The 13770-nt window shown below is 55.3% G+C and overlaps 1 protein-coding gene across 1 annotated transcript in view; it reads left to right on the plus strand.

The window, feature by feature from the left end:
* Positions 1–11470, plus strand: part of LTBP2 (latent transforming growth factor beta binding protein 2) — a 107790-nt gene extending 96320 nt beyond the window's left edge. Inside the window, 15 exon segments of the mRNA XM_070377518.1 lie at positions 237–362; positions 1435–1557; positions 1681–1806; positions 2170–2292; positions 2932–3063; positions 3330–3455; positions 4433–4576; positions 5431–5622; positions 5742–5825; positions 6806–6934; positions 7233–7370; positions 7450–7617; positions 7900–8268; positions 9528–9677; positions 10123–11470. Of these exon segments, the coding sequence (XP_070233619.1) occupies positions 237–362; positions 1435–1557; positions 1681–1806; positions 2170–2292; positions 2932–3063; positions 3330–3455; positions 4433–4576; positions 5431–5622; positions 5742–5825; positions 6806–6934; positions 7233–7370; positions 7450–7617; positions 7900–8268; positions 9528–9677; positions 10123–10268 (2276 nt within the window). The 3' untranslated portion in view covers positions 10269–11470.
* Positions 11471–13770: the final 2300 nt, after the last annotated feature.

Here is a 13770-nt window from a genome sequence, read left to right on the forward strand (position 1 = left end):
GAGACAAGAGGGAAGGAAGCTCATGGCCGAGCCGCCCCAGAAGCATCCCCGGGGAGAGGGTACGGGGGTGGCCTTGTAAGAGGCCCAGAGCCAGGGGCTCCCCTTCCCCGGGGGGCCCACAGAGTCCGGCAAGCTCAGAGAGGAAACCAGAGGCGCAGGGTGGTTCTGGCCTGGCCAGGTGGAGGGAGGCATCCCCAGGCCCGCCGGGTGACTGACTGGCTGACTGTCTGCCCTAGACCTAGATGAGTGCGCCTTTCCTGGAGTCTGCCCATCTGGAGTCTGCACCAACACCGCCGGCTCCTTCTCCTGCAGGGACTGCGAGGCGGGCTACCAGCCCAGCGCCCTGGGCCACACCTGTGAAGGTGAGGGCCCCCGACAGGGAGCAGGAGACTAACCCTTCACCCGCAGAGAAGGGAGTTCGCCTCAGATGGTGGGGGAAGCCTATTCTCGCCCTCCCTCCCTAAACAGGCGTCAGAAAGGCGACTGCAGATCTGGGTCTAGGGAGCCAATGAGCCACTGGACCAAAGCTTCAGTGCTTGTCACAATCACGGGGAGTTTGTTCGATTGACATGCGGCTTCCAGGCCTTGTCAGACCGGCTAAGTCTGTCTGTTGGGGATGGGGGTCTTGAGATCTGTTATCTAACAGGCTCTTCAAGAGTTCCTTTTAAAGGTGGGTGCTGCGACATTATCCTAAAGACCCTGGCCGGTACCGGGCCATCTGTGAAAGAAAGCAAAAGTGTTAGCTGATCAGTCATGTCTGACTCTTTGTAACCCTACGGACTGTATGGACTGTAGCCTGCCAGGCTCCTGTCCATGGGATACTCCAGGCAAGACTACTGGAGTGGGTTGCCATTTCCTTCTCCAGGGGATCTTCCCACCCAGGGATCAAACCCAGGTCTCCTGCATTGGCAGCCAGATTCTTTACCAGGGAAAAGGATCTGAGCCACCAGGGAAGTCCCAGGGCAATCTGTAGGCCAATTTAAATAATCCACTTTCTGTTACCTCCTCAGGTTCTCTGTATCTGCTTCCTTGGCTTATTTCTCAGTTGTTTTCCTGTTGTTTCTGCAAAATCTCAGCCATGATGAGGGCAGTAGGGTTTGGCCACCTTAGGCCAGGGTTGCTGCTGGAAGAGACCAGGTGTTCCCTGGGTGGGCACAGTGTGGGAAGCGGGAGGCCAGGGGAGCCTGCCGGGCTGGGCTGGGGCAGGATGGAGGGAGCTGCATCCATCCTGCTCCCCAAAGGCTCCCTCGCCAGCTTCTCCCAGCTGTGCCAGTTTACAAGGGGATGGTGCTCCTATGGGTCCAGTCTCCTCTGGCAGACCTCTAGGTCCTCTGGAGACCTCCCTGATGATCCTTGCCCTTGGGAGGTCCTCCCATCGGTTCCACCTCCCCACCCCACCCCTCCGTACTACCATCTCCTCGTGTGGCCCTGCAGATGTGGACGAGTGTGAAGACCCCCAGAGCAGCTGCCTGGGAGGCGAATGCAAGAACACGGCTGGCTCCTACCAGTGCCTCTGTCCCCCGGGCTTCCAGCTGGCCAATGGCACGGTGTGTGAGGGTGAGTGGCTCAGGTCTCCCTGGCCGGGGATGGGGTGGGGCGGAGGGTTTCCCTATGCCGTGCGCTCCCCGGGGAACGTCGCCCCCCTCCCGGGGGAGACACCACCTGCTCATCTGCCCGCAGATGTGGACGAGTGTGTGGGCGAGGAGTACTGCGCACCACGCGGCGAGTGCCTCAACAGCCACGGGTCCTTCTTCTGTCTCTGTGCTGACGGCTTTGTCAGTGCAGACGGGGGCACCAGCTGCCAAGGTGAGAAGCCGGCAGCAGGGGCCATTAGGGGTCATCCCGCGTACTGACAAAATGCTCGCGGTCCACCTGGGGTGGGAAGATGGGAGGCTGAGGGATGAGGTTGGCAGCCAGGTGTCAGGGAGGGTCTCTGGAACCCTCCTCCAGGGCCTGTCCATGATGTGTACAGCAGGTGCCTTCACCCTCTGCCCTGCCTGGTTCCAGGGCTCCACACCCAACGGCGCCTCTGGCTTCCAGCTCTGGTCTCTCGCTCAGATCTTCCAGCCCTTTTCTACTTCGAGACACTCCCTGGCCCTCCTCTAGGCGAAACTGCCCAGGGCCCTGGGGACCCATGGCTGGCCCTGCTGACAAACGTCTCTATTCTAGATGTGGATGAGTGTGCAGTCACTGACCGGTGTCTCGGGGGCCAGTGTGTCAACACCGACGGCTCCTTCAACTGTGTGTGTGAGACTGGCTTCCAGCCCTCCCCAGAGAGCGGGGAGTGTGTGGGTAAGGGCTCCAGGGGCTAAGCAGACAGGGCTCTGCCCCATGTCAACAAACAGACACCTCCACCCTGCCAGCTCCTCAGCTCCCTGGGGCCAGGAACCCCAGCTTCGAGCACTTTCCATAGATTAATCATCCAATGGATAATGTCTTTATTCAGCCTCTTCTGACTCAGGGATTGCCCCCAGGATGTCCTTGTGCTGTAGCAGAGCACACAATCTAGTTTTTTAAAAGCCAAATGGATGCAATAGACATTTACACCACCTGGGTTCAATGCCTTTTGCTGGGACAAATAGACAGTTATGGATAATCTTGAAACTAAGCAAGGGAGACATATGAAGACAGCTCTCCATAATACACTTTGGGAAAGGTTTTATATAGAGAGAAGTCGACACTGCTCTGCTGTGGAGGGCAGGGTGCAGGGGGAAAGGAGTGTCACAGAGGCTGAGAGCTCTCCTGGACAATCAGGCCTGCGGCTCAGGGGAAAGGGTCCTGAACTTGATGTTTTGGGGTTGAAATGAGCATAGTGGTTTGGAACCAATCAAGAACCTCAGAAGTTGAGGGGCATGACCTTGTCATGCCAGAGAGATGGGGTCAGGGTAGTGACCTGGCCACTTCTGTCCCCTCTCCTGGCCCTGGGGACAGACATTGACGAGTGCGAGGACCTCGGAGAACCGATATGCGGGGCCTGGAGGTGTGAGAACAGCCCTGGCTCCTACCGCTGTGTCCTGGGCTGCCAGCCTGGCTTCCACATGGCCCCGACGGGAGACTGCATTGGTGAGTGGGGAGGGGGCGTGCGGGCTGGGAGGCCGAGGACAACATCTACTTTTCACGTACCTAGCTAGAGACGATTTTTGCAGCTGTTTGTGTGTTTTCCACGGAGCAGTGCTTACACAAAAATTGAGGAGGACTGTTTAGTTTAGTTTTCTCACCCTGTGTTCAGAAGTTAGTGTTCAGAGACCTTGGTGTTAATGAGCCAGATAAATAAGTATTCCCAGCGAGTAGAGAGCACAGCCTACACCGTAGCCCGCCCTGTCCCGCAGACATAGACGAGTGTGCCAACGACACTGTGTGTGGGAGCCATGGCTTCTGCGACAACACCGACGGCTCCTTCCGCTGCCTCTGTGACCAGGGCTTCGAGACCTCGCCCTCCGGCTGGGACTGCGTTGGTGAGAAGCCTGTGGCCTAGCCAGCTCTGAGCCAGGGAAGGGAAGGCTCTCGGGCCCTTGACCCCGTCTCCACAGATCTTGGCTGCCCTGCATAGAGAGGCCCTAGGGCCCTCCTCCTGAAAGGTTCAGGGTCACGTGGGCTCCACTTGGAGCCCTCAACACAGAGTGACAAGGAAGGGGGATTTCAGCTCCCCCGACAGAGGATGAGTTGGTAGGATGGCACCCACCGACTCGACGGACATGAGTTTGAATAAAACTCCGGGAGTTGGTGATGGACAGGGAGGCCTGGCGTGCTGCAGTCCATGGGGTCGCAGAGTCAAACACGACTGAGTGACTGAACTGAACTGAACTACAGGGGACCTCGGGCTTCCCAGGTGGCTCAGTGGTAAAGACCCCACCTGCCAATGCAGGAGATGTAGGAAACGTGGGTCCGATCCCTGGGCTGGGAAGACCCCTTGGAGTAGGAAATGGCAACTAACTCCAGTATTCTTGCCTGGAGGATTCCCATGGATAGCGGAGCCTGGCAGGCCTCAGTCCATGGGGTCACAAAGAGTGGCACCCGATTGCCCAGTGGAGCACACACACACCCACTGGGGCATCGTGGCCAGGTTGATCAGGGAAGCAAGGCCGCCCTTCTACCAGGGGGAGCAAGCACACTAGTGAAGGTGCCACCTTTTCCCAGAGACTCAAGGGTTCAAGAGGCACGTTTGGGGAATGTGCAGGAGGAAGCCTTCCTCGTCCATTTATGGGCCCTTTTCTGCCACCCTTCTCCCTCCCTTCCCATCCCCTCTGCTCACCTGGTCCTCCTTCCTTCGAAGTCATACCCACTTCCCGCTCTTCCCCAGGCCCTAGCCTGTTTCTTTGGGGGTTGGGCGGGGGGTGGCGAGGATGAGATGGGGATCTGCCCGCGGGGCTGGAGGCAGGGGCAGGGGCCTGGGCCTCTCCCTCGCCCGCGAGCCGGTCCTCCTGTCTGGCAGACGTGAACGAGTGTGAGCTCATGCTGGCGGTGTGCGGGGCGGCGCTCTGCGAGAACGTGGAGGGCTCTTTCCTGTGCCTCTGCGCCAGCGACCTGGAGGAGTACGACGCTCAGGAGGGCCGCTGCCGCCCGCGAGGGGCTGGAGGTGAGCCCTGCGTCCCACCCTCACAGTGCACTCTCCCCCCCACCCCCCCTCCTCGCTGTCTGGCGTACACAGTGCTTCCGCTGCTCCAGCTGCAGGGCTGCGACGACCCTACAGGAGGCTCTAGAAGCTCTAATGCCAACTGGGGGGAGGGGGCAGGGAGCTCAGATTGAGCCTTGGTTGTTATTGTTCAGTCGCCAAGTCTGAGGTCACTCTTCGTGACCCCATGGACTGCAGCACACCAGGCTTCCCTGTCCCTCACCATCTGAGCCTTGGAGGGACCCTCAGTCAAACCCCAGGAAGCTCTTGGGTGAGGGAGGTCCAGGAACTGAGCTAAGCTCCACTCTGCCGTCCCACTCCACTCCAGAGCTGCCGGTTTCAAACTCTCAGCCCAGGACTAGGATTCAGCTGGCCTTCTCTGAGTTGGGGGAAAGCTAGCAGGACCTGGAACAAGGAAGGGTGGGAGGGGCAGGGGTACAGTGTGACACAGAGGAATGGAACGGTGTACCATACCATGCTCGTATGGTGTGATGTGCCGGGGACTGGGGCCACCTCACTGCAGGGGAGGAAGGCAGGATGGTATCTTGGAAAGAGCAGGGGTGTGGCACCAGAGGAACTGGGGTCACTTCCCTGCTCTGCCACTAGGTGGCCCCTGCAAGTCACCTAGCTTCTCTAAACCTCAACTGCCTCTTCTATAAAAGAAAGCTGATGATAATAAGCTCTTCATAAGGCTTATCAAGTGAGATAGTAAAAGTACACTGTACTTTATAAATGTTTAAAGTTTAAATAAATTCAAAGGCCAGGGTGCCCCAGGGGGCCATGAACAGATGTTAACAAGGGGCGTCTGTCACACACAGGTCCGAGTGTCCCTGAGGCCCGGCCAGGGGCACACCCACCAGGCCCTGTCCGCATGGAATGCTACTCTGGACAGAAGGACCAGACGCCCTGCTCCAGCCTTCTGGGCCGGAACACCACGCAGGCCGAGTGCTGCTGCACCCAGGGCACCGGCTGGGGAGATGCCTGTGACCTGTGCCCAGATGAGGACTCAGGTAAGGCCCCCAAGGGTCCCAGGTCCTCTCAGAGTCGGCTCTGCAGGGCGACACAAAACGAAGTAGGGGGTGGTGTGCAGAGTCTTTCTCTCTCTGAGCTTGGATGCCTCCCTGCACAGTCGAGTTCAGCGAGATCTGCCCTAGTGGGAAAGGCTACATCCCTGTGGAAGGAGCCTGGATGTTTGGACAGACCACGTACACAGGTAACCTCCCCAAGACCCTCTTCCCCAAACGCCACTCACCTCAGTGGGCCTGGCCTGGTCCCCCAGGAGGCCTCTGCATGCAGGCTTCGCCTCTCCGGTTGCTTCTAACCTTCCTGTCCCAAGGCTACAGATCTACAGATCTTTAGCTGGAAGTTCTGATCTGAGCTCCTCCTGGATTGTCCCGGCAACCCCACTTTGGTTTCTCTGCTCCCCACGAGGCTGAGTTCTCCAGGAACAAGCTATGATGCCTTGACTAACCCACTCCCAGGGCACAGGGACAGAGGCCAGAGGCAGCTGCTGATCTCCTGGCCCCACTTACAGAGCCAGAAACTTTGGGGAACTCATCCTCAGAAAGGGTGGTTTGGGTATGGACTTATACCTGAAACTGGAAAAGGAAACCGCAGAAACGGAAATGGTTCTCCTTGAGTGCTTATTATGTGCCAAGCACTACCTCACATGTATTAGCATCTCAACCCTCATAACAACTCTACAAGGTTAAGGAGTAGGAGCCACATTTTCTAGGTAGGGAACTGAAGCAAGGGACAACCTAAGCAATTGGCCCAATGTCACCTGCCCCATCAAGTGGCAAGGCTGGGATTTGGCCCCAGTCAGTCTGGCTTTTGGAGAAGGCAATGGCACCCCACTCCAGTACTCTTGCCTGGAAAATCCCATGGACGGAGGAGCCTGGTAGGCTGCAGTCCATGGGGTTGCTAAGAGTCAGACACGACTGAGCGACTTCACTTTCACTTTTCACTTTCATGCATTGGAGAAGGAAATGGCAACCCACTCCAGTATTCTTGCCTGGAGAATCCCAGGGACAGGGGAGCCTGGTGGGCTGCCATCTATGGGGTCGCACAGAGTCGGACACGACTGAAGCGACTTAGCAGCAGCAGCAACAGTCTAGCTTTGGAGCCCCTAGATCTAAGAACTGCCTCATCCCGCGTCTCGCCTTGCCCTCACTCAGCTCTGCCCTCCCACAGATGCCGACGAGTGTGTGATGTTCGGGCCCGGGCTCTGCCGGAACGGCCGGTGTCTCAACACAGTGCCTGGCTACATCTGCCTGTGCAACCCTGGCTACCACTACAATGCCGCCCGCAGGAAGTGTGAGGGTGAGGATGCCCGCCACCCCTCCCCACCCCGGGGCCCACAGCTGAATGTTCCCCCACCCCCCTGCCAGGCAGCCCATTTCTGGCTGGAAGTGTCCCCCTTCCCCAGGGAGGACGCCCGCTGCAGCAGGGGGCGGGGGTGCCTAATGGCAAGCCATCCTTGGGCTGGGGCCTCCCAGGCTGGGCGGGAGGTGGGGGGGCCGTTATCAGTTACGAGAAACCCCCATTCCCTGAAGGCGGTGGGTGGGCACAGCGCGTGGGCACTGCCCCCGACGTTCCTCCCCGTCTCCCTGCCTCCCAGATCACGACGAGTGCCAGGACATGGCCTGTGAGAATGGGGAGTGTGTGAACACGGAAGGCTCCTTCCACTGCTTCTGCAGCCCACCCCTCACCCTGGACCTCAGCCAGCAGCGCTGTGTGAACAGCACCAGTGGTGTGGGTCAGTGGGGGTGGGGGTGGGGGGGGCAGCAGGGGGAGCAGACCGGGGCTGGGGAGGCTCACGTGCCCTGTGCCCCCAGAGGACCTGCCTGACCACGACATCCACATGGACATCTGCTGGAAGAGAGTCACCAATTACGTGTGCAGCCATCCCCTGCACGGCCGCCGCACCACCTACACCGAGTGCTGCTGTCAGGATGGCGAGGCCTGGAGCCAGCAGTGTGCTCTGTGCCCCCCCAGGAGCTCTGGTGAGAAGGCGGGGACGCCGCAGAGCTGGGCCCCCAGGGTAGGGGATATCCTCACCTTGGAAAGGGGCGGGGGACTTCAGAAAGGAGTAGGGCAAGTCACGGGCCTGCCTTCCCTCCCTCTTGTTTGGGGATGGATGCTGTGGGGCAGAGCAGGGTGGGGGAGAGGAACTCGGGGCAGTGGTCCCAGCACCTCCCTCTGTTCTTGAGTCGGAAAACAGCACCCCGGGCCTCAGCTCCCAAGAGCCCGGGCCCAGCTTCCTCTCTCCCTCCTGCTCCTGACAGAGGTCTACGCTCAGCTCTGCAATGTGGCCCGGATCGAAGCCGAGCGGGAGGCCGGGATCCACTTCCGGCCCGGCTATGAGTACGGCCCGGGGCCGGATGACCTGCACTATAGCCTCTACGGCCCAGACGGGGTCCCCTTCTACAACTACCTGGGCCCCGAGGACGCCATCCCCGAGCCACTCTTCCCCAGCACGGCTGGCCGCCCAGGGGACCGCATACCGCTCCCTGAGCCTCCCCTGCAGCCCTCAGAACTCCAGCCCCACTATGTGGCCAGCCACCCAGGTCTGTGTTGCTGCAAAAACGGGGAAGAGGTGGGCTCTGAAGCAGTTTCACTTCCATCTTCTCCATCTGCTCATCACTGTCAGCAGGGTGAGGACAGGAAAGGGAAAAACCCACCCAGCCCTTTCACGGGTCACCCAAGGGACAGGTGCAAACAACCCCCTCTGACGGACTAACTAACACAGGGGACGCTAAGACGTACAGGACACCATCCCAACCTGAAAGCTGCTCGTGGGAGCTGAGAGAGGGGCCAGCAGCACACTCCTCCCACACCACGTACAGTGTGCAGAACACGCTGCTCTACAGGTTCAAACCTGTGACCCCAAGTGGGAATTGTTGTTGTTCAGTCACTAAGTCATCTCTGGCTCTTTGTGACCCCATGGACTGCAGCACACCAGGCTTCCCTGTCCTTCATTATCTCCCTGAGTTTGCTCAAACTCATGTCCATTGAGTCGGTGATGCCATCCAACCATCTCATCCTCTGCCATCCCCTTCTCCTCCTGCCTTCAATCTTTTCCCAACATCAGGGTCTTTTTCCAGTGAGTCAAGCTCTTCGCATCAGGTGGCCAAAGTATTGGAGCTTCAGCTTCAGCATCAGTTCTTCCAATGAATATTCAGGGTTGATTTCCTGTAGGATTGACTGGTTTGACCTCCTTGCTACCCAAGGGACTCTCAAGAGTCTTCTCCAGCACCACAGTTTGAAATGGGAATTAAGGATTTCTAACCCCTTTAAAGGCCCACTGTGGTGACCTGGTTCGTAAGTGGCAATGACCCCAGCACTCAGGACTTGGATTCTAATAAGGAAGTCGGGCTTGGCATCTGTGCAGTGGTGCTTACCACGGGCACAGCCACAGTATCAGACTGATCAAAACTACACTGAGGTTAGGAGGAGGGTCTTTTCCAGGGGAGGCGAGTTACTTAGAGGAAGAAGAGGGTTAGGCAGAACTAGGAGCAGTTTTGCTTTATGGTGAGTGAGGGTTGTCCCTTTTGCTACCAGTCCTGTCCACCCCCAAAAAGCTATGTGAAGATTTTACCGTAACATCCTGCCACTAACCACAACAAAGTCAAAACTATACAGAGATACCGAAGTGCTCAGGATCCCTGGTGTTGTGAAAACAGTGAGTCCCTACCTCCCTGGAGCCTCATTTAAAGCAAGCATGTTTCCCCATCTAAAAATGACACATAATTATTTTTTACGGGTATTGCCTTTTGTCTCACCATCTTTCTGTGACAGTGTTATAACCCTCCCCACCCCAGGAGTTCATTAGGCTCCTCTGAGCAGAGGGCAAGGGCCCCAGGGTGGGGTATGAGACCTCAGCCCCCCTGGCTCTCTGACTCCCTCCTCCCAGAGCACCAGGCTGGCTTCGAAGGGCTCCAGGCAGAGGAGTGCGGCATCCTGAATGGCTGTGAGAATGGCCGCTGCGTGCGCGTGCGCGAGGGCTACACCTGTGACTGCTTCGAGGGCTTCCAGCTGGACACGGCCCACATGGCCTGTGTGGGTAGGTCTGGAATCAAGAGTGCTAATGCCCGGGGGCAGGACGGCCCTGCTGGATCCATGTGGAATAGTCAGACTGGCCCACTGCTCACTTAGGGATGCCTGACTTGGCCTAGGTGGCAGACCCACTGCTGCCTGCTAGCGGCCCTGCTGGGCACCAAGCCAGGTGGTGAGAGCTCCAAAGGTCTACCACTGTGATTAGAAAGCCCTTTCCATGGAGGTTCCTAGATAGAAGAGAGGCAGGGGCGAGACAGCATGGTCACAGTATGGGTTCACGACCCCTGGCTTTGTGTCCGTGAGTTGCTTCCTTTCGGGCGTCCTTTGGCTGCCACATGGACGATTCCGCTGTGGGGCAGTGCTCAGGGCTTACTGACCAGAGGGGCACCGGGGGCAGCAGGCCATAGGCACGTGGGCTCCCTACAGCTCTCTCCTCCCTCTCCTCCTCTTAGATGTGAATGAGTGTGATGACCTGAATGGGCCTGCTGCGCTCTGTGTCCATGGTCACTGCGAGAACACGGAGGGCTCCTACCGCTGCCACTGCCTCCCGGGTTATGTGGCTGAGGCAGGCCCCCCACACTGCACCGCTAAGGAGTAGCAGAGACGGGTCGAGTGTGGGCAGTTACCTGGAAATGGGCCCTGGCCACAGGCGGGGCCTTGAGGAAGCTTTCCTAGCTGGGGAGATGTCATGAAGACACCGGCCGGAGGCCCTGCGGCCCAGCTCCCAGCCAGCCTCGCCTGCTTTTCATCTCCCCCAGCTTCGGCTCTTGCTGTGTGAGCATCTGTCACGGCCTCCACACCACCATGCCCTTGCTTGGCTCAAACACCACCAAGTGCTTTAATGCTTCAACCACTGGCCACGAGGCCCAGTCTGCCATCTGTCCGGGCCTTGCCATGGGATGCTGATCAAAGGATGGCCCTCAACCAGCCCCTCAAGCTGTGCAAACGTGCAAGGTCCTTCGGCCTCACGCTGTACATACCCCTTCTCTAGACATGACCCACGTATCATCCTGATGCTTCTACACCTGGATCGGAGGCCACACCTGCCCTGGAATGGCCCTTCAGAATCTATCAAGTGAAAAAGGATGGGGCGGGGCGTGGGAGAGGAGTTTGGGGAGTGATTGTCACCACTCAGCCAGTCTGAGTGGCTGAGGGCCAGATTTAGCCACGTCTCCACCCTGTTGCCAGTTTTGTGGCCCTGGAGAGGGGCAGAAGATGCCCTCATCTCGGAGAAGCAAGACTGATACTAGCTTGCTAGTAAGAGACGCATATGAAGGGGAGCAAGGAGCCTGAGAGAGCAGCAACAGGACAATATTTAAAAAAAAAACAAAAACGGGGAGTTGATGAGAAAGGGGGCACCACGGCTTTATACAGATCTAAAGAAAATAATCAGTAGCTTCAGGTAAATAACCATTCAGTCTACCCAGCGATAGCTCCTGTGCACCACAGCAAGGGCTGCCCCGAGACAGGGTGCCTATCTCCGAAGACCTCCATTAAATACATACTGCTTCTTATAGGACACAAGTCTCTCCAGGGTTCTCCTTTTGTGGACACCTGTTGGATGTGCTAAAAATAAAGAGGTCCGTTTTCGAGCTTCTGAAATACAGTGTAATCCTGTTTAGGAGAAGCCAGGTTCCCTGTGTTGTTCCCTCTCTCTACTCAGAGTCATCTGCCCTCTTTCCCCTTCATACAATGGCTGGCTGGCATCCCACTGAGTTTACAAGTAGAGACTCACTCCAGCCTGGGCTAGCAGGGAGTTTAGAACCACGGCGGAATAAAGAAATGTACATTTCTGGGCTATTCTGGTTTTGTTTTTATTTCATATTAAACCAAATTTCTTTACCACGTTGACTGAGTCTGAACGTTAGAGATGAGACTGTGCTTACCCCCTCATCAGCTCTCCCAACATGACTGGGTTCCAACAGGAGAAGCTTCTTTCCCCTTCTGAGGCAAGGCAAGATCTGACTTTGCATTTCTCTGATGAATGGCGATGTAAATGAACAAGGCTCCGTGTGCCTGAAGATGTGGAGATGAATCCTCTTTTCTTAATTGAATCTGTCCTGTCCTACTTGCTGCTCTGATTGTCAGCCATCACGTGATAACTTATTGAACGCTTGCTATGTGCCAGGCCTGTGTTGAACGCTGTACACAAATTTCATTTAATCATCCAACAATCCTTACGATTTTGATTCCCAATTTACAGATGGGGAACTTGGACTTACAAAGCTTAAATAATCTGCTCTAGGTCACTACACTAGTTGAGATGTTTTCAGCAGACAAAAATATATAGTTCTTAAACATATGAAAATATTCTGACCTTCATTCATAATAAAAAGAAATGCACATGAAAACTATACCTAGACACTTTTTAAAACTATTAGGTTGGTAAAAATTTAAACGTTTGTTAAAACGTTGAGTTGGCAAGCATCTGTGGGAAAGCAGTACACTCACACACATGGCTGACAGGAATATATTCTGATACAACTTCTGAAGAGGATGGCAATGTCTTTCAAAATTATAAAAGCACTTATTCTTTAAATCAGTCATTCCACTTCTCGGAATTTAAATTTAACCTTCAGATATAGTCTCACCAAATGTAAAATGACGTATGTAAGGGGTTATTTATTTTAGCATTATTTGTAATAGCAAAAGGTTAGAAACAATGCATTGCCATGGAGCACCCCCCCCCAAAAAAAAATAAAAACGGGGGTGGGTGCTCTAAATGCCTGGATAAGATATCCAAAGCAGATTAAGGGAAGAGGAAGGTAGCACAGCAAAGTGAAACATATGCTGCTATTGCCGTCTGTCTAAAGAGGAGGAGAAGAGAAGCGGGTATGTGCTAGCCTCATCTCCGCTACTCCACCTCACACCTCACGTTTCAGAGAGCTCACCCTTCCTCGGTGTACCCTTCAGGCACTGCATCTTAACTGCTGCTCCCATGGCCCTACCTCCCAAGCCCCGCACTCCTGTCCCCCTTCCAGGGATGTTTCCATGCTGGTACACATATTTCCTTGTGTTAGAAACACAAATATTAATAGCACACCATGCGTGCTGTTCTGCACTTTTCTGCTTCTTTTCACATCATATACTTGCACATAAAGGACTGCCTCAGTCTATTTTATAACTGTATACTTCTCCACTGAATAGACAAATCATAATTTATTTAATCAGCCTATTAATGGGTGTTTCCATTGTTTTCTATCTTTTGCTATTATAAATAATGCTACGATGAATATTCCTGTGCATATGTTACTTCATATTGTATCTATGGGGTTATATCTGTGGGGTAAATTCTTAGAAACAATGGTAGTTGACGGGAAGGGCAACAGGTGGATGCGCACAGGACTGGGAGACTCTTCACTGTATCCCCATTTGTGTCTTTTCGAATTTTGTACTATGTCTTACCTATTCAAAAATAAAATATTTTTAAATACAGCTGCTGGACATAGACTGCTTAAATGTTCCCTCTCTTTATATATTCATCTGTTTTACAATTAAAGCCAGATGATAACTGTTTCAACACTTCTTAAATCAAATTTCCTTTAAACATCCTGGTGGCATTTCTCTGGAGAAATGGCAAACAGGGATTTTAAAAGGCAATCATAAACATCGAGGCTGCTGCTGCTGCTGCTGCTAAGTCGCTTCAGTCATTTCCGACTCTGTGCGACCCCAGAGACGGCAGCCCACCAGGCTCCCCCGTCCCTGGGATTCTCCAGGCAAGAACACTGGAGTGGGTTGCCATTTCCTTCTCCAATGCATGAAAGTGAAAAGTCAAAGTGAAGTCGCTCAGTCGTGTCCACTCTTAGTGACCCCATGGACTGCAGCCTACCAGGCTCCTCTGTCCATGGATTTTCCAGGCAAGAGTGCTGGAGTGGGGTGCCATCGCCTTCTCCGATGCTAGATACCTACAAAAGTGGAGGAGTTTCCTGCTTTTGAGACAGACATGCAAAGCCATGTTGCAAGGGACACTTAGACCCCGCCCACCGAAGGGTGTCAGTTCAGGGCCCTGAGTTCAGGGGAGGGCTACCCCTCCCAGCACTGACCATCAGTGCTGCCCACTTCCCTGTACAGGATGTCACAGCCAAACTCTGACCCTTCTC

Source organism: Bos mutus, chromosome 10, assembly GCF_027580195.1.
Source record: "Bos mutus isolate GX-2022 chromosome 10, NWIPB_WYAK_1.1, whole genome shotgun sequence".
In the NCBI taxonomy this organism is placed as follows: Eukaryota; Metazoa; Chordata; class Mammalia; order Artiodactyla; family Bovidae; genus Bos; species Bos mutus.